At 41.5% G+C, this 20,691-nt stretch overlaps 1 protein-coding gene across 1 annotated transcript; it reads left to right on the top strand.

Annotated features, from left to right (window-relative positions):
- The first annotated feature begins 2,317 nt into the window (after nucleotides 1-2,317).
- Nucleotides 2,318-18,036, top strand: LOC122546638 (15-hydroxyprostaglandin dehydrogenase [NAD(+)]-like). The gene is made up of 7 exons (XM_087995156.1): nucleotides 2,318-2,468; nucleotides 7,056-7,179; nucleotides 8,669-8,775; nucleotides 12,232-12,328; nucleotides 14,541-14,617; nucleotides 17,255-17,403; nucleotides 17,811-18,036. Exons 1-7 carry the CDS (start codon nucleotides 2,376-2,378, stop codon nucleotides 17,950-17,952), a joined length of 789 nt encoding a protein of 262 aa, XP_087851282.1. The 5' UTR covers nucleotides 2,318-2,375; the 3' UTR covers nucleotides 17,953-18,036.
- The last annotated feature ends 2,655 nt before the right edge of the window (nucleotides 18,037-20,691 follow it).

Genomic DNA, 20,691 nt, shown 5'->3' with positions numbered 1-20,691 from the left:
AGTTCTCCTGACCTGGTAAATGTCTGATGGTTTCTCTCTCTGTTGTTCACAACCACAAGCTGCTCACATAGCTGAGAATAATTCCCATAATTGTTAGCAGCAGAAGACTTCTGTTATCATTAAATGGTTACTAGTCCACAGACCAATCAGTTACGTATTAGAGGTATTATGGACTAGACCAAACCTCCTTTAAATATAACATGGAGGTCGCCTAGACCCTAATGTCTCTCTTATTCAAAGGCAAGTGTAAGATGCTGTGTTCCACATGAAATTAAATTGGTCACACTACTTGGTTTTAAGCCAAATCCACTTTATTCTTATACTGTAGTGAAAATACACACAAAACAAAGAAGAATTGTAATAAATTAACTCTATTGGAAAACTTAATAGAATAACAGATTATTTAACTAACAATCAACAATTAATCCAAATAAATGTACATGCCTTTGGCAAAGGCAAATTCAGCAAAATAGTTTATCTCACACATAGTTCTCTCAACTCAGTTCTGAAGTCCAGCTTTTAGCTGTGTCAGAGAGAGAGAAAAAAATAACTTACACATACAGTTTCATGACCAAAGTAACAGGCTCTATGGGAGCCTGATTCCACCCAATCATGCTGTTTCTGTTGGTACAACCTTGAAAAAAATCCAAGGCATCACACACTGGCTACTTAATTGGCTTGGGACACATCTGTTTCAATGTCTGTCCTCAAAATAAAGGACAGAATTCACCTTTACAAACCATCCTGTCATCACAGAGGCTGAATTTCCAGATGCAGCCACAACAGCTGCAGCTCATCTGCAAACTGCACTTCAACTGAAGCTACCATAATGCAAAGAGAACTGACAATGAATGTCAGGTTACTTGATTTCAAAACATGCAATGATCTTTCAGCAGTTCTTGGTTTTAAAACAATTACTTGGTTCACAATCAAAAGTACATTTTACAACAGAGTACACATTTTACATACATCTATCAAGTCGCCCTCAGCCTCCCACACACTTGAATAAAAAAGATAAATATTGTCCAACACTTCCTTTGAACTAATAAACTACAGAGCTGGAAATGTGTTGCTGGAAAAGCGCAGCAGGTCAGGCAGCATCCAGGGAACAGGAGAATCGACGTTTCGGGCATAAGCCCTTCTTCAGGAATTCGAATTCAGGAATTCTTCAGGCTTATGCGCTTTTCCAGCAACACATTTCCAGCTCTGATCTCCAGCATCTGCAGACCTCACTTTCTCCACTAATAAACTACAATCAAGGCAATATCCTGGTCAGCTTCTTTTTCCCCACGCCACAGTGTCCAGATCTTTTCTATTGTGTGGCCACCAGAACTTGTCCAGATTAAGTTCCATCTGCCATTTCTCTACTCAGCTTTCCAACTGATCTATATCCTGCTATGTCCTTTGACAGCTTTCTACAACTCCATTAACTTTCATGTTATCAGTAAAACTAAAAAGCAGACAAACCACAGTTTCAATTAAATCATTTATATTAATTGCAAATAACAGCTTTCACTGCACCACTCCCAGCAGAAAACACCTTATCACATACGTCAGCCAGTAAAACACATATCAACAACAACTTGACAATCTTCCTCATGGGAGATAGGCTGGCTTGGTTAGATCTAATGAATACAGGTAGAACAAGCTATTTTGATACAGAAATCACCCAAAGGTAGAATACAGAGAATGTTAGTGGAGGGATGCCTTTCAGAGTGGAGGCCTGTCCCCAGTGGTGTGCCTGAAGGATTGGTGTTGGTTCCACTCTTTTTCACATTTATATAAAGATTTGGATGTGAACGTAGGAGTGAGCACCCAGCGCATAGTGGGTATTTTTTGCAAACACATTTGAGCATAAAGCAGTCACCACAGCAAGGGTGAGCTCCCCTCGAAGAAATGGGCCATGGTAATTGACAACATGTTCACACCAAATAAGCCCTCCTAGATCCCCACCATCCTTTTCACAAATCCACATTTTGTAGTTCTTCAAAGTGAAGAGGATGGGTCTTGTTATAACAGCTCCCTGCCTGTGTACTGGGTAGGGGGAACAGGCAGAGTGAACTCAGATATGACAGCCCGTTCCCCAGTCAAACACTGCTTGGTTTAAAGGCTGAGGACCTATTTCAATCCATAATGTGGATGCTGGCCATGAACTAGAAATGTGAGGGTGCGAGAAAGTGGGAGGGTGACAGATTTTCAGAGTGGTGCAAAACCATGAAGGATTGGGGAGGAAACTGATTAGACATTGGAGTTTGTCCTCTACTTTGTGTAGGTAAATATCAGCAGCTCATGCAAATATTTACTCATGACAAGTTAACTGCAAACTCTTCATAAAGTCCAGGGGCAAATCGCTAAAGTCCACCGTCAGTGCTACGATGGAGCTCCAGGGGAAAGTTGCGCTGGTGACTGGCGCTGCCCAAGGCATTGGGAAAGCAATTGCTGAAATCCTCCTGAAGAATGGCGCTAAGGTAACAATTCTGGTTGAATCATTCCTGTCAATTTCCCCATGCAAAGAAAGACGACGATTGCCCAGGCAGTGTGTTCAGAAATGCAGCAGTTTGTGTTAACCTGATGACTGATGTGAAGCGAGTGGTGTGCAAAAGCTAGGTTGAATAATAAGATATTAAATTGGAAATGAAGTGCAGTGAAAACGATATTCCAGCAATTTACATGAATTACCTGCGAGTAAGTATGCAATGGCAGAAAGTGTAACACCTGCCCATCTCCATCCCCCTTCCTCACTATCTAATGCTCCTGGCACAAGTTCCAGGTGAAGCAGCACTTTACCTGCACTTCGCTCCATTTAGTCTACAGTATTCACTGCTCACAATGTGGTCTCCTCCACACTGGAGAAACAAAGCGCAGACTGGGTAACTGCTTTGCAGAACACCGACATCCTCTCACCAAAAATAACGATGTAAAGTTATAGACTCATACAGACTCATCACCCTCTTTATGAAAAAGTCGGTCCTTAGGTGATTGTTAAATCTTTCCCCTCTCACCTTAAACCTTTCTCCTCTAGTTTTGGACTACACCACCGAAGAAAATAATCTTGTATATTCACCCTACCATACCCCACATGATTTTATAAGCCTCTAAGAAGGTCACCCCTCATCCTCCTGTGCTCCAGGGAGAACAGCACGAGCCCATTTAGCCTCTCCGTCCAACTCAAACTTTCCAGTCCTGGCAACATACTTGTCAATCTTTTCTGCTTCTTTTCAAGTTTAACAGCTTCTTTCCTTGAGCAGGGAGACAAGAACTGAACACAGCATTCCAAACGTGGCCTCACCAATGTTCACTGTAATGTGCCATCCCATGTGACAACGCTGTCACTTTAATAAGGTTATCTTGTCCTGGAGTTTTTTCTGAAAAGAGATTGTAAAGGTGAAGTTACTGGTGAGAGCCCAAATGAACAACTCAGGAGGACTTTAGGTGTCTTTGAAAAGTTGCAACAATGGAAGCAGCTTGAATGGGAATGGCCAGTTCTCAAACAACAGGCTTTCTAGTTAATTTTAGCTGTAATAGTCAGAAGCTGTTTGTTGTCCCAGAAAAGTTGGAAGCTTCAGTGAATGATTCGTGTGGCTGGCCCTAAGCCATGTCCGTCAGATGTATTCTGATCTCATGCTTTTCTCAGCTTGTTATGCTGTAAGAGGACAGAGGTCTGCAAAATGGATCCTGAAAACTTTGTAAGTACAGGCCACATGCAGATACAATGCTGACATCATATGCTCATCCTTTAAAGGTATGTTCCTTTATGATACATCGTCTGCAAAGAAAACCAATCATAAACAGATAATTGTACAGACGCAAATGTTGTCAATTCAGTAATTATACATATATTTAACATAATTGTTAACAAAATTAATTATTCAACTTTGATATAATGCCTTGGAGCTTTGACAACTTGTCCCAAACTGGTGATTATATGGTCCCATGGAGAGGTATCTTCTTGTCTTGGTTCCTTTTTATTGATAACTTGGTTGGTTTGTTGTTCACTGCTGTCGCTCAGCATCATCACACAATCAGCATTGTTTTTTTCCACTCCATATAAAATTGCTTTGCTTTAATAAGAATAAATAACTGCAATGGCAAGAGGAATAATACCAGCTCATAGATTTAATCAGATGTCACACAACACCAGGTTATAGTCCAAAATGTTTATTTGAAATCACAAACTTTCAGAGCAGTGCTCCTTCGTCAGGTGAACTAACCTGGTATTGTATGACTTCTGACTTTATCCACACCAGTTCAACACCAGCACCAACACATCATAGATTTAATGTCAGCAAACAATCATACAGAATACATGACTGAATATCTTGCATCCATTTTTCCCATTTGAACTGTCGAGAGACTTTATTACACCCCCCTAACATCGGTGCGACTTGAGCCCAGGTTTCTCAGTTCATGGCTGTAAATACAATCACTGCACCATGATAGGATCCTTATTGAATATGTTGGAGATGTCCTCAGCTGCTTCATAATGACTAACGCCATCCCTTCTATCATAAGGTCAGAAATGGACATGTTCTCCGAAGGTGAGCTGGCTCAGGACTGATGAACTGTATTTGACAAATGGCTTTCTATTTTTCTTATTCGAGAAACAAATAAAAATGGCGCAGGATCATGGTATCAAGAGAAAACGTTTTCACTATATTTTACTCTTTCTAACCATAAAGTAACGTGAGATTACATCCATTCATTCATGATTGCACAATGTTCAGCATTAATCAAGACTCCTCAAATCCTCGCAGTCCATGTTCAAAGGCAAACAAAGCTGGATGAGATCCAGGCTTGGATTAACAACAGGCAAGTAACATTGGTGCCACAAAAATGCTAGACTATGACCATTATGGGGAGGCAATGGCCTAATGGTGTAATCGCTGGACTGCTCATCCAGAGATCCACATAATATTCTGGGGACCCAGGTTCAAAACACGGCACAGCAGTTGGTAGAGTTTGAATTCAATAAATATCTGAAATTAAGAATCTAATGATGACCATGAATCCATTGTTGATCGTTGGAAAAGCCCATCTGGGTCACTAATGTCCTTTAGGGAAGGAAACTACCATCCTTACCTGGTCTGGCCTACATTTGACTCCAGATCCACAGATCTGTAATTGACGCTTATCTGCCGTTTGGACAATTAGGGATGGGCAATAAATCCTGGCTTGGGCAGTGATAATCTCGTCACATGAATGAAGACCATCACTGATAATTTACAATCTAACTACCACCCCTTGATTTCTGTGGTGTCACTATCACTGAATCCCCCACTATCTTTAAGATTAACATTGACCAGAAAGTCAACTGGACTTGAGGCATAAACACAGTGCCAAGGTAAGAATACAGTGATGAGTAACTCACCCCTTGAATCCCCAAAGCATGACCATTATCTACAAGGCACAAATCAGGAGTGTGATGGAATACTCCCAACTAGCCTGGATGGGTGCAGCTCCAGCAATACTCAAGAACCTTGACACCTTCCAGGACAAAACAGCCCACTTGATTGGAACCATAACCACAAGTATTGACTCCTTCCACCACTGATGCTCAGAAGCAGCAGTGTGTGCTAAAAATAAAATGCACTGCAGCAGTTCACCAAGCATCCTTGAACAGCACCTTCCAAATCTTTGATAACTTCTATCTCAAAGGATAAGGGCCACAGATATATGGGAACACTAAACGTGAAAGTTGCCCTCCAAGCTACTCACATGCTGACTTGGAAAGATATCACTGTTCCATCTTTGGATCAAAACCCTGCAGCTCCCTTCCCAACGGCATTGTGGGTTAAACCACAGACGGGTGCACAGTAGTGGTTCAAGAAAGCTGTTCTCCACCACCTCCTCAAGGGCAAATAGGACCAGGCATTAAATGGTGGCCGAGCCAGCAACACCTACATCTCCAGAAAAAGCTTGGATTTCATGCCGCAGTGTTTGGTTGTGTCACAATACAAGTCTAGATAATTACCCAGGAAATGTCTAACAGTAAAGTTTTTCACCTCCAGGAGAACAATACAACTGAACCCCAATCATTCACGTTGACCACCCAACCAAGCTTCCCCTTGACATCCAACAACTAGCCTGTCACTCCGACTCCTAACATGACCTCAGTAGTCAACTAATCCTCTGGCAGAACTCCTGACCTATTTACCTTGCTACCATCCTACCTCTTAATCTGTATATTTCACTCACCCTTCCCCAAATACCATTTATACATTACACACTTGCTTACTTATCACAGAATCATAGATTCACACTGAACAGAAGAGCCCCTTAGACTCATCAGGTCTCCTCTGATAAAAACTACATTAAACCTACCGTTACCCCACTCTCCAGCACTTGGCCCATAGCCTTCAATATTATACCATTTCAAGAGCTCATTCAAGTACTTATTAAAAGTTGCGAGATTTCGCGTATCAACCAACCTCCAGCACATGCAGCCTGGATCTCCACCATGCTCTCGATGAAAACAAAAACCTTCCTCAAATCTCCTCTCAATCTTCTGCATTTCATTTTAACAGAATGCCCCTGATTACTGACCCTTCAACTAAGAAGAACAGGTACTTGATGTCCATCCAGTCCATGCCCATCATAAGCTATTACACCTCCAACAGGTCACCTCTCAACTTTAAAACACCACCAGCTCACTAGGTGCCATTTGAACCCAAATCCCTTGAGAATTACACTGCTCCCCTGGGTTAATAACACAATGATGTTACACCTACACACCTTCTTCATCCACTGTTGCTTTTGAAGAAGCTTTGGGTCAACTGAACTCTTTACTCATTCTAATCCAGCAGCTCATGCCACAGTAAGGAAAAATCTCTGCACTGTGTCCTCTGAGGAATGCTGCAACAAATCAGTGCTGAAGGATCGTCCATCAGGGGTGCATTCAGAAAATATCAGTATAGTTTGAGTGTGTAGTTTCCAATTGTCTGGTCAGAGTTGGAAAGAGAGTTTGAAATGAGCCATTGACTGACCCAAGCTCTCCTCAGACACATTGACCAACCCACATGTTTACTTTAGGACTCAACCATGTTTTCTTCCTTTAGGTGAGTCTGTTGGATATCAGTGTATCCAGAGGGGAAGCTACCAAAGCTGCCTTTGGACCGACCTATGGAGCTGAGAATATTTTGTTCCTTCCATGTGATGTAACATCTGAGAATCAGCTGAAAGGTACCAATTCAAACACTAATTTTATCAACATGCCACTGACTTGTTCAATCTGACTGACTGGTTTCTTAACAGACACTTTGCTGCAACCAGTGGGTGTAATAATCAGCTGGAGTGAGTGTGAATGGGAGTTACATTGTTGGCATTAGTAAGCTTATACACTGTAATATGATTAAATATAATTCGTACAGCATTGAGGATAACCTTCCATGTGCTGAAAAGGAGCACAAGAATGCATTTACAATTAAAAACTGTGCCCTCAGAACAGGGAGCAAATATCTACATAGAAATGGGATGCTTCATTGGGAGCACAGATTCCAGAATTCAATACTCAGTCTGTGCTCAGACACCAATTGATACTGCTCAGCTTTTCATCTTCCTCGGTTTGAGGGTCTCAGTGTTCCTGGTCGAGGATCTCAGTCCAGGTGATCCTTCTTTAGACCCTTGTCGTTTAATTACATGCTTCTACTGTAGGTCTTGGTTCAGATGGTCCTGGTTTAGTGTCCGAGTAGTGAGTACATGTTCTACTTTAGTGTCTCAGTTCTCCTGATAATGGTTCTCAGAGTCTATCCAGTTCTGGTCAAAGAATTAAGGCCTGTTGCCTGTTGCTAGGAAATAAGGACGCTCCGCAGTGGTTTGATGTTGCACAGCATTACATCTTCCAGGTGTATGCATGGAGGAGAGGAGGTGATTTTTGCAAATCTACAGGTTTTATTTCAGGATTTTGATGATTGCTGATTGTGGGCAACAGGAAGCATGCTGGGACCATGCTTCCCATTCCATGCACTGCCAATCTCCAAACATTTTGATTCAGCATCAAGAGGGTTCAGTGAAAACGTTCTGTCTCGGCTTTGGTCAACCACATTTCCCAAGGCAAAGATTGGGAAAATTCATCAATTGTTTGCATAAATAGATCATCCTCGATAATGAAACATCTGACAAATGGGATGGAAAGCCTCATTACAGGGAGAGATTGGATAGGATGGGATTATTTTCCCTGCAGCAGAGAAGTTTGGGGGGTGGTCTGAATTAGGTATACAAACCTTTGGAGGCAACAATAGAGAAACCATGAAATCTTCCTCCCCATCACAGATGTATCTCAGATCAAAGGTCGAAAGCATAAAGTGAGGAGTAAGTGTTTTCCAGAAGACCTGAGGAATGACATTCCTCTCAGAGGCTGGTGGAAATATGGAATGCACTGGTTGAGAGGATGATTGGGTCAGGTGGTCTTGAAATATTTAAGAAGCATCTGAATGAGCACTTGTAATGCCAGAGCAAAGCAAGTTATGGACCAAGTGCAGGTCAATAGGTATAACATAGTTTGGTGTTTGTTGGTCAGCACAGATATGGTGGACTGAAGGGCTTGTTTCTCTGCTGCTATTTGTGACACAGTGACTGAATGAGTCATTCTGAGGAATGTGCTTAGTGTTGTTATGCTTGGTCAAAGACATTGCAAACTTTGATAATCAATTCCATTTACTGTCTTTTGCAGATTGTTTCACTAAAACTCTTGAAAAATTTCAGAGATTGGATATAGTATGCAACAATGCAGGGATCTTTGATGAGCAAAACTGGGAGAACTGCCTCAGTATAAACCTGGTTTGTGTCAATTGTACATTGTTTATATTAATTGGGTTTTTGTGTGAGCACATTAATTAACACTTCTTGAAACTAGGATGCGGTTGAGTTTGAAGATGAAAGTTTTTAATGCCTCATTCCGTAAATCAATATAATAGTCAGCAATGGATGGTTCCAATAACATCCTTGACTCAGTAGATTGCAATAGTATGCACTCCTCTGGCTGGTTGCTGAGGCTTAGGTTATATCCTCAGTCCCTCACTACCAGAAGTATCTCTATCTGACAACGATGGTGGCACAACACAGTCTCTTGTCAGTGATGGAGACACTCTTGTGAAACCCAAGGTTCTAACTAACACTAACCAATGATGGATAGGGAAGTCCTTACCCAGAATATTCGGAAGCTTTCGGTTCCTCAGATCAAGATATCTTTATCATGGATGTGCTGTCATCTGAGAGTGTTGGGAGAATGGGATGTGGGAGAGAGAGATATAACACAGAAGGATGGCTGCTGGTAAGCAGCAATACTTTCCCTTGATTTGTTGAGCTCACATCATGACCATTTTTTAATTTACTCATGATTTGTGGGTGTAGGTGTCTATGGACATTTGAGAAGGTGGTGGAGGGCTCCTTATTACATTATGCAGTTGATGATCTTTAGGTCCATCCACAACGCCAATGGAGTAGGAATTCCAGGATTTAGACCTAGCAACACTGAAGAAACAGTGATATATTTCCAAGTCAGGACAGCAGTGGCTTGGAGTAGACGTTGCAGTTTGTGGTATTTCCATTGATTTGGAAGATTTTAACTGTTCTTATAGAACAGCAGAAGACATTTGTTCAGCTGATGGCACATGTCTGCTTATAGTTTTTATGTTCTTGTGACATTTCCCACAACATGAAGAAATTCTGAAGTGTAGGCTTGGGTTCTGTGAATTTATCTGTTGTGCCAGTGGAACAGGAAATACCCATGAAGGTGTCAGAGGACTGTGGTCTGTTAACGGATAGTTATGGTTCAGTTATTACAACTACCTGGCACATTCCTGAACAATCTACTTTTGACAATTATGATCTCCTTCATATGCTGCAGCATCAAAACTGCAACTAAGAAAATTTAGTGAACAATTCAGTCCCTTTCAGTCTATTATAGAGGTAAGTTAAGTATCCATATACAGCAAGGCTTGAACTACATCCAGACTTGGTCTGATATGTGGCAAGTAACATTTAAAACATGCAAGTACAAGGCAGTGATCATCTCAAACATGAGAAAATCTCACCCTCACATTCTGATATGCAATGGTATTGCCATCACTGAATTCTGCACTGTCAATTCCCTGGGTTATTCTTTCTCAAAGATGTTAGGAATTGGCAATAAATAATGACCTGTTCAGCAATGCCCACATCCGACAAACAAATTAAAAGTGGAATGTTTCTATGTTTCTAAAGAGACCAGTCAACATGTTGATCCTGTTTCACAACTCAGTTAGATTAGAGATAATCTCTACATTGATTGCATTTGAATGATTTTGCTTCTTATTATCAGATAACCTCACCCAGCAACAAATTATCTTTCTCTTCAAAGGTCAAAATTGTTCCCCTCAGCATTAGTTGTTTGGAAGAAAGAATAAAATTTTAATTAATACTTGCATGAAGAAATGTTTTTATTTTTGTTCCACAAAGGTCTTGGTCTCATTTTAAATTATTCCCTGCCAGTGGGAAGAATTTCTCCATATCTACCTAACCTAACCAAATCATTTTCAAAATTCAAAACCTTAAGGGGAAGAGGAGCATTGCGGGAATGTTACTAGACTAGTAAACCAATGACCCACGCTTAATGTCCGAATGCCAGTTGTACAAATCTGACCATTATAACTTGGCAAAACGCAGCTCAAATGAATGGAGATCATGAAAATACCAGATAGTCATAAAAACCTGTCGACTTCTCTTGCGTTCCTCAGGGAAGGAAATCTGGTGGGAAATCTGATGATCTTACCTGGTCTGCCTGTGTATGATTCTACACCCACGGCATTGTGGTTGACTCTAAAATGGCCTCCCACAGCATATAGCTGCACAAAGCTCCACAGCAAAGATGAATAAAAGGGAATGGTGAAGGTCCTTCTGACATCACCTTAAGTATCAAAAATGACAAAAACAGCAAACTTAATACAGCAAAGTCCTCCTCAGGACTATCAACTCGGGATGTGTGCCAAAATTGAGAGAGGTGTCACACACGCTATTCAAGCACCAGCCTCACATAAATATACTCACCGCTTTTGTGTGTTAATTATGACGTCACTAAATAGTAGCCACTAAGGCTTAATGTTCTGGAGACCTGGGTTCAAGTCCTATCAGGGCACATGGTGACATTTAAATTCAACAAAACAAAATCTGGAATTAAAAGCTGGTATAATTCTTACCATGAGCTTTTTGTCGATTGTTGAAAAAATCCATCTGTTCACTAAGTCCTTTAGGGGTAAAAATCCAATGCCTTTCCATGTTCTGGCCGGTGTGATTCCAGGGCCAAATTGTTCAGTGATTAACTGCATTCTGAGCAATTAGGAATGGGCAATAGATACTGGCGAGGCCAGCGATGCCAACATTTCATGAATGAATAAATAATAAAAGGAAATCTTACCTCTATCACTTTCTCAAAGGAAATGAGGACAGGCAATCAAAGTTGACCTGGGCGAAGACCACTCCATCCAGGAATGAATAAAAACCCAACTCATTGCTAAGTGCGATGAATAGCTGAAGCTTGAGACCAGTCGCTGCAAAACACCATCACCAATCACATATTGCACACCAGACCGTGTGCTTCTTATCTCTGCTCTCTGTCAGCTGTCTGCTAATCAATTTCCTGTTGATTCAGTGGACTACTACCACACCCCATTTAACATAATCAACTCGGAGAAAATGAGGACTGCAGATGCTGCAGATAAGAGTCAAAAACTGTGTGGTGCTCGAAAACCCAGTACACTTTGGTCATTATATTTCTTCATAAACAGATTTGCTCAAAACTCACCATATTAATGTGAATCTGGACTGTAAATCCATTCCATTAACCAAGTCACTGGTTGATCTCTTTCATTTTACGAACTGTTGATCCACCCACTGACCAATCTTCACATCACAATAACCAATTTGCTCATTCCACTGAATTTCCTCTTCATTTATGGATCAATCGGTTTTTTCAAGTAACCAGGTTGCCAACACCGAGTTGGTCCATCCTGTTTAATAGACTGCCCAGTCCACAAATAATCCTGCATCTTTCCAGTGTTTTACTGCTTATTGTCCTACAAGCACCTGAATTTTTCTGTGTTCTCCTAATGCTTGAATGTACTCTTGTTGGGTGAATTTGAATGTAGCTTGCTATCCATATGCATCTCTCTGCATTTTGCAACTGTCTGTACATGTCAGTATTTTAATATGATCTGATTGGCCTGCTCCCTGATGATTCCTATGATGCTTGTATTGCAGGTCAGTGTAATTAAAGGAACCTATCTGGGAATACAGCACATGAGTAAAGAGACTGGAGGGAAAGGAGGAGTGATTGTTAATACCGCCTCCATTGCAGGTAAGTCAGCAAAGTAACAATAGTTTATCAATGAATATTCGAAGTGCTGCCTGAGGATTTTGGAAAGCATCCACAGTGGACAAAATACAATTTCGGTGGAAGCTCACTTTTCACATAATGTACAGCAATGGAAAAGATATTTAACCTCCACACAAGCTGCCGGTCATCTGATTCAACTCACAACATCATTCAACTTCTTTAACTTCCCTTCAAGTGTCATTCACCTCAAGCCATTTTCTCACAATCACAAGATGATTACATTCGAATCACTTCGGGTTTTTCCTTTGTTCCTCATTGGATTTGGTGGTGACAGTTTCATAGTCCATAGAATCACATAGAACAGGAGAGGCTCTTTGCCCCATCGGGTCTGGACTGCCAAAAATATACTGAATCTACACTCGCCTCACTTTCCAGGACAAGTCTGATCAGAGGCGCACCACAGTTATTGCACGTCTCTGGGAGACAACAGGATATACATAGACAAAGATATAACAGAGACACTTACAGCTCGAAAAAATGCAATTAATTTATAAAAGACATAAACAAATAATGCACGCTGCCTGGGATGGAATTCTTCTCACTGTCTTCACCACACCTCCTAACAACGGGTATCTCTTGTAGAAATATTTTTTAAAGTCTTGCTAAATATGAAGGACTTCCTGGGCTGCTTCATAAAGAGATCTGTGTCAAGCATATGCCTTACTTTGAACTTTCTGTGTACATGACCAAACCTGAATGTTTTGTCCTTATTTGAAAGTAACAGTCGTCAATGATTTGCAATCTTAATTCTTAGCAAACATGCATAAATCAGCATAATTACATTCACATAACACCCATTGTCAAGCTTCCGATCAGTTCCTGGTATCTTCAGCCTTATCCAACACAGTTGACGTCTATTCCACAGCCTTCTCTTTCCTAAAAATATGAGCCAAGCCTAACTTTTCATCCCAACAATTTGCACTGACATTTCAGCTTAGCAATACGGGAGTGTGGCTCAGCTATTAGTCACTGAGATGATAAAATGAGATGATGCCTGCCCACTCAGGGATAGGAACATTACCATTGCTACTGTTTCAAAGAAGATCGGGGATATATCCAGTGTCCTGACTAGCATTTATCTAGACTATCCTTTGTAGCACATAAATACTTTGTATAGCTGAATAACAACCCATTTTGTCTTACACTCATCAGGACAAGTCTCAATGAAAACCAAAGTAAGGGAAAAACTATATTTATACCATATGTGAGGAATGTGCAGATTGGGTGACAAGAGAACCGTCTTCATAGAATCCATACAGTGTGAACGCATGCCATTTGGCCCAGGGAGTCCCCACCGACCCTCTGAAGAGCATCTCACCCAAATTCACCCTAACCTTGTAACCCTCCATTGCGAATGGCTAATCCATCCAGTCTACACATTTCTGGACATTTTAGCATTTGCCAATCCACCTAACCTGCATATTCTTGGAACTGTGGAAGGAAACCAACATGTCCGGAGGAAGTCCATGCAGAGAAGGAGAGAATGCACAAACGCCACACAGACAATCGCCTGAGGCTGGAATCGAACCCAGGTCCCTGGCGCTGTGAGATAGCAGTGCTAATCACTGAGCCTTCATACCACCCTCTGGGTAGAAGCATTGCAATGGAGAGGTTAATTATGGAGAATCCACATACATTCCTTCCATTTCTTTAGCTTTGCTTGTTACATTCTCTGTCACCAAGTCCTTTGTCCCCGCATCCCTCTTCAGTGGGACTGCCTGCTCTTTCCGGTCTGGCACTTAGACACACCATTGTTCTGCCGATCTCACATTCTGATCGCTTTATCTGAACTATCAAATTCCTTTCCCCGCCAGGCTCTCCACACCCCAAACCCCACAATATAGCATAAATGCTGCCTCCTTCACAGTTCACACTTCACTTAAGCTCTCAACTCAAAATGTTAGCCTGATCTCTCGCCATGCCTACTGCCTCTTGCTCTAATGTCCAGCACTTTTTGTTTTCAGAAAAGTTATTTATGACTGACAGTTTCTTGCTTAGCTTTCCTTTACATTTTAAATTCAATAAATGATATCAGGACTATTTCTTCATGTAAGGGATAAATGTTGACATGAATTAGGTGACCTGTTTCCATGCCAAAGCGTTTGCATATATTCACATGTTTCTGTTTGATGGAGTGTTTGAAGCTAATTCTCTGCTAATTCATGGTGAACAGGTCTGATTCCTTTCTTCCGTGGACCAGTTTATGCAGCCTCAAAGTATGGAGTTGTGGGATTCACTGCATCATTGTCTGTGAGTGCTATACTATCATGCAAAGCGTAAAGGTTATCTCGATAAATAATGCACTAATACCTTGTCAGAATCTCAGAACAAGCAGCAGCTGTCGAGCAAGTAACAGGCCACATGGTCCCTCAAGCTTGCTCTGCTCCTCAGTAAGATGAAAGCTCAGTTAGCACCTTGACTTAATTTTCTCAAACTCCGTCTTGACTATCTTAGTGCCCAAAACTCTGTCAATGTTGACCTTGAATGTCATCAGTAACTGAGGATCCACAGTCTCACATAGTGGATGGGGTGAATATTACCATATCCTGGATTAGTGGTACTGGACCGAAACGTCGATTTTACTGCTCCTCGGATGCTGCCTGAACTGCTGTGCTCTTCCAGCACCAATAATCCAGAATCTGGTTTCCAGCATCTGCAGTCATTGTTTTAACCTGGATAATGCCGTACATTGGCACAGAGGTTACAAAAGCAATTGTGCTGCCCATGCAAGCCTGTGTCCATGCACCAAATTGGGATCTGCAAGAATGGATCTGCCGGTCCATGGACTGAGCTTGTTTCAAACTCCATGGCTTTGTTTCTTCTGCAATCCCAGCAGCTGCTCCTAAGTGGCACTGCTGGTTTATGGAATCGGAGATTTTGTTGAATTATGTTTCTGCCTAAACCAGAACAATCATGACTAGTTTTGGGCTTTAACACCACTTTCCTGCCTTATCCTCATACCCAGTGATTCTGAGGGACCAAAGACCTATCTCATCCTGAAATGTATTCAACAATGGAACTGTCATCTTCAGGGATGGAGAGCTCCAAAGATTCACTAATCTTTGACAGAATTTCCTCAATTCTCCTCATTTCAGGCCAAAATGATGGACTCTCATGCTCACTGCGTTATAGGTTCCTAAGACAGGTGAAACAATCTCAATATCTACTCTTGATGTAGATCTGCCGGTATTGAACTGGTTTAGGCAAAGTCAGAAGTCACACAACACCAGGTTATAGACCTACAGGTTTGTTTGAAATCACAAGCTTTTAGAGCATTGCTCCACTACACCTGACCAATGAACTGTGTGCCAAAAGCTTGTCTGATTTCGCATAAACCTGGTGGATAACCTGGTGTCGTGTGCAACGTCTGACTCGATGTCCACTCTGACAAGCTCTGTCAGAAATTTGCAAAGATCAATTAGACCACCTCTCATTCTTCTAAAGATAGGAGACTGTCATACAGGGATCTCACCTATCACTAGGAGAACCATTAAGACCCTGGCATTGCTTCCCTACTGGAGGCCCAACACAATGTCCTGGTATTCAGGCACTCCTCTGAACAGCTTAAGGTCTTACACTTAATTAATGGAAAGATGGTCATTGTCAATACTACATGTGGGTGTGGATGAGGATGGATCCCTAGATAGAGGTGAGTGTTGAAGAGATGAGGCTTGTGGGGTGGGGGTTGGTAGGAAGTTGGAAGTAATTTGTGTGTAGTGGCATTTAAAACTACAGCCCCAACTCCCTGATACAGGATCCTTTAGTCAAACACAATGTGGATATGACCGATGCTTCCACCAATGATTTCCTCATTCCTGTAATCTAATCTCCTTGCAATCAAGGTCAACACGCTGTTTGCCTTCCTGGTTGTTTGCTGGGAAGAGAGCTTGGTGCTGGGAAAGCACAGCAGGTCAGGCAGCATCCGAGGGCAGAAGAATCGACATTTTGGGCATAAGCCCTTCACCAGGACCTACATGCGAACATCCATCACTTTGTTGCACAATTTTATTTAACCTGCTTAAGCATTATTGCAATTGCTTTATGACCTCCTCACAGCTGCCGTTTTTATCTAGCATTGAATGGATTGCAAATGTAGATATAATACTCTGTCTCTTTGACAAATTCATTAACATTGAGTGCAAATAGCTGAGGCCCCAGCATTGATCATTGTGGCCGTCCAAAGACATCGTCTGTCAACTTGAAAATGAACATTTTCCTTCCTAATTGTTTATGCATGTTAATATATTACCCACAATCCCATGAACTCCTATGATAATTTTACAGTGAAATCCAAATATACTATATTGCTTGGTTCTCATTTATTGACACTGGCAGTTAGATCGAGAGTGTAGTGCTGGAAAAGCACAGCAGGTCAGGCAGCATCCGAGGAACAGGAGAATCGACGTTCCGGGCATAAGCCTTTCACATTACACTCTTGAGTCAGATCTCCAGCGTCTCCATTCCTCACTTTCTTCACTGGTGGTTAGATAATCATACATGGGGCAGGAGACACACCACAAATTGATTATTGGTAAAAGGCTGTGGGGCTATGTGCAGGTTGACTTGCTCCAAGTGTTTAAGGTCACCCAACTAAAGATGAACACAGGGTATGGGTTTGAGAGGCAAGTCTAATCAGATTGAATGTGTTGATGACCCTAATAGTTGTGGGAGTTTGAATTGTGCTGCCTCTCAGGTCAGCCTCACACAAAGCACAAACACTTCCAGGAACTTGGACTGGATTCCTGATTTCCCCCAGTCTGCTGCAGTCAGGATGGGCCCTCATCACAAAACTCCACATAAACTAACATCTGAGTGCTTCCTGTCAGGAAGTTGTAAAGTTCTATAATACTCTAAGAGTATGAGACATTACAAGGTTTCTGCTTTCAGCTGACCTGCCTTGAGAAGCATGGGGTTCGATTACAAGCACTGTGTCCTGTTTTCGTCGACACTAAGCTTCTGACAGATCTGAAATCAGTGAAGGCTCCAGACCACAAGGAGAAGCTTGAGATGATGATAGCCAACCTTGGAGTTCTGAAGTGAGTTTGATCATAATCAGGAAGTGGGGTGGGAATTGATAGGGTGAAAATGTGTTCAGAATGTTAACATGGAGCATTTGTAGAGGAATATCTTACAGAAATGATGGCATGGTATCCACAAAATATCACAGCTTGATTTCTGAATCTTCAGCATTAACCTGAGAATTTGCATGTTTGATTTGATGAGTGTGCAGAATGATGAGATGTGCAAACCAACCGGGAATGTCGACTGGAAATCAATGATGTTGGCTGTTTCTCCTTCATCAACCCTGCTAGTTAGATCTCCAAGATTGGGTAGATGTCCTAGTCTTGTGCTGCCTTAACACACTGGAAGGGATTGTGTACCAATGGCGGGATATTTTAAACAAACAGGATGTTTGCTCATGATCACCATCTGACTTTTACAGAACTTCCCACATTGCAGAGGGATTCTTGCAGCTTGTCATGGATCAGACCAGGAATGGGGCATCGCTGAAGGTGTTGGAAAATGGCAAGCTTGAGTATGAAGCCATACCGACGATTCTTCCTGAAAATCCAAAATCTATTTAGGGACCTCAATGAATTCAAGCAGCAGGTCACTGAGAACAATGGAAACTTTAAACCTGTTCAAATATAAAATGATTAACATTTTAATTGTTGGTGATGCTTTTGGTATTTTCATATTAAATTGTGGTTATAAATCAGAACTGATCAAGGCTATGTTACACTCTCATAAGAAGCATGCTGATGATACTATTGTGGCTTCATAGCATGTGACCTGAGGGTATAAAGATCTCAATTCCATCTTACCACAGATCGCTTGAGGCATGGCACTCGACAACAGAGGATTGCACAACCCTGCCGCAGCTATTTATCTGGCTGAGGAAAGTAACAATTGTTCACAATAATGAGCTGCATAAATATCAGTTAGATTCTTGAACATAGATGACCATGCCCAATATCTTATGTTACAGGAGAGACACAGGTTTCAGAATAGTCTCAGCTTTCAACTGCTGAAGTGAAGATAAACCAGTTTTATTGGGGTTTTTTCTTTTTAATTTCCTCCCACCTCACACTACTGCCTGGAGTGTATAAAGCTGTGAGACACAGTGAAAGACAACTGGTGTACACATCTTTATTCATTTCCCACCACCAGGAAGAAAAGAAACACCAGAGTGCCCAGTGACAAGCAATGCCCTTTTCATCAAAAGGCAATCCTGTGTGATCAAAAAAGTGACGGAGAGTGCAAGGATTGAATCAAAATAGAGTTGGAGGGGGAAATAAAACACTCAACTCCCTGTGGTGCCTTCCTCTTCTTGAACCACCTGAGGGTGTTGGGAGACACCACGTGTTCCTTTTCCAGAGACCCCCAGGCTTAAACATATAAACCAGTTTTATGCATGTAAAGTGGCTCTTATGGCAGAGAACAGAGTGATCTCCTGATCTGCTGAATGTCTAATGGCTTCTCTCTCTGTTGTTCACAACCACAAGTTGCTCACATAGCTGAGAATAATTCCCATAATTGTTAGCAGCAGAAGACTTCTGTTATCATTAAATGGTTACTAGTCCACAGACCAATCAGTTACGTTTTAGAGGTATAATGGACTGGACCAAACCCCCGTCAAATATAACATGGAGGTAGCCTAGACTCTAACGGCTCTCTTATTCAAAGGCAAGTGTAAGATGCTGTGTTCCACATGAAATTAAATTGGTCACACTAATTGGTTTTAAGCCAAATCCACTTTCTTCTTACCCTGTAGTGAAAATACACACAAAACAAAGAAGAATTGTAATAAATTAACTCTATTGGAAAACTTAATAGAATAACAGATTATTTAACTAACAAACAACAATTAATCCAAATATAGTGCCATCCAATGTACATGCCTTTGGCAAAGGCAAATTCAGCAAAATAGTTTATCTCATACATAGTTCTCTCAGCTCAGTTCTGATGTCCAGCTTTTAGCTGTGACAGAGAGAGAAAAAAAAATAACTTACACATACAGTTTCATGACCCAAGTAACTGCTGAAAGCTGAACAAAAACCTTGGCTCTATGGGAGCCTGATTCCACCCAATCATGCTCTTTCTGTTGGTACAACCTTGAAAAAGACCCAAGGCATCACAGTCTGTCTACTTAATTGGCTTGGGGCACATCTATTTCAATGTCTGTTCTCAAAAAAAAGGACAGAATTCACCTTTACAAACCATCCTGTCATCACAGAAACTGAATCTCCAGATACAGCCACAACAGCTGCAGCTCATCTGCAAACTGCACTTCAACTGAAGTTCCAATTGTGCAAAGAGAACTGACAATGAATGTCAGGTTGCTTGATTTCAAAAAATGCAATGATCTTTCAGCAGTTCTTGGTTTTAAAACAATTTCTTGGCTCACAATCAAAAGTACATTTTACAACAGAGTACACATTTTACATACATCTATCAAGTCGCCCTCAGCCTCCCACACACTTGAAATAAAATAAATTTTGTCCAACCCTTCCTTTGAACTAATATAATACAATCAAGGCAATATCCTGGTCAGCTTCTTTTTCACCCACACCACAGTGTCCAGATATTTTCTATTGTGTGGCCACCAGAGCTTGTCCAGATTAAGTTCCATCTGCCATTTCTCCATTCAGCTTTCCAACTGATCTATATCCTACTATGTCCTTTGACAGCTTTCCACAACTCCATTAACTTTCACGTAATCAGAAAAATTACAAAGCAGACAAACCGCAGTTTCAATTAAATCATTCATATAAATTACAAATAACAGCTTTCCCTCACCACTCCCAGCAGAAAACACCTTGTCACATACCTCAGCCATCAACAACACCTTGACAGGCTTCCTCATGGGAGATAGGCTGGCATGGCTAGATCTAATGGAATACAGGTAGAACAAACTATTTTGATACAGAAACCACTCAAAGATAAAAAACAGAGAATGTTGATGGAGGGATGTCTTTCAGAGTGGAGGCCTGTCAAGGTGTAGGAAAATAATCTTGTATATTCACCCTACCATACCCCACATGATTTGATAAGCCTCGAAAAAGGTCGCCCCTCAGCCTCCTGTGCTCCATGGAGAACAGCACGAGCCCATTTAGCCTCTCCGTCCAACTCAAACTTTCCAGTCCTGGCAACATACTTGTCAATCTTTTCTGCTTCCTTTCAAGTTTAACAGCTTCTTTCCTTGAGCAGGGAGACAAGAACTGAAGACAGCATTCCAAACGTGGCCTCACCAATGTTCACTGTAATGTGCCATCCCATGTGACAACGTTGTCACTTTAATAAGGTTATCTTGTCCTGGGGTT

Source organism: Chiloscyllium plagiosum, unplaced genomic scaffold (genome assembly GCF_037043375.1).
Source record: "Chiloscyllium plagiosum isolate Xiang-an unplaced genomic scaffold, Cpla_swu_hap1 HiC_scaffold_16, whole genome shotgun sequence".
Taxonomy (NCBI): domain Eukaryota; kingdom Metazoa; phylum Chordata; class Chondrichthyes; order Orectolobiformes; family Hemiscylliidae; genus Chiloscyllium; species Chiloscyllium plagiosum.
This window is presented reverse-complemented; position numbering and strand designations above follow the sequence as displayed.

Coding starts and splice junctions, on each gene's coding strand:
- LOC122546638 (XM_087995156.1), top strand. CDS start 2,376: ATGGAGCTCCAGGGGAAAGTTGCGCTGGTGACTGGCGCTGCCCAAGGC. Junction 14,618..17,254: donor GATTCACTGCATCATTGTCT/GTGAGTGCTATA, acceptor TTCTGCTTTCAG/CTGACCTGCCTTGAGAAGCA. Junction 17,404..17,810: donor GCCAACCTTGGAGTTCTGAA/GTGAGTTTGATC, acceptor TGACTTTTACAG/AACTTCCCACATTGCAGAGG.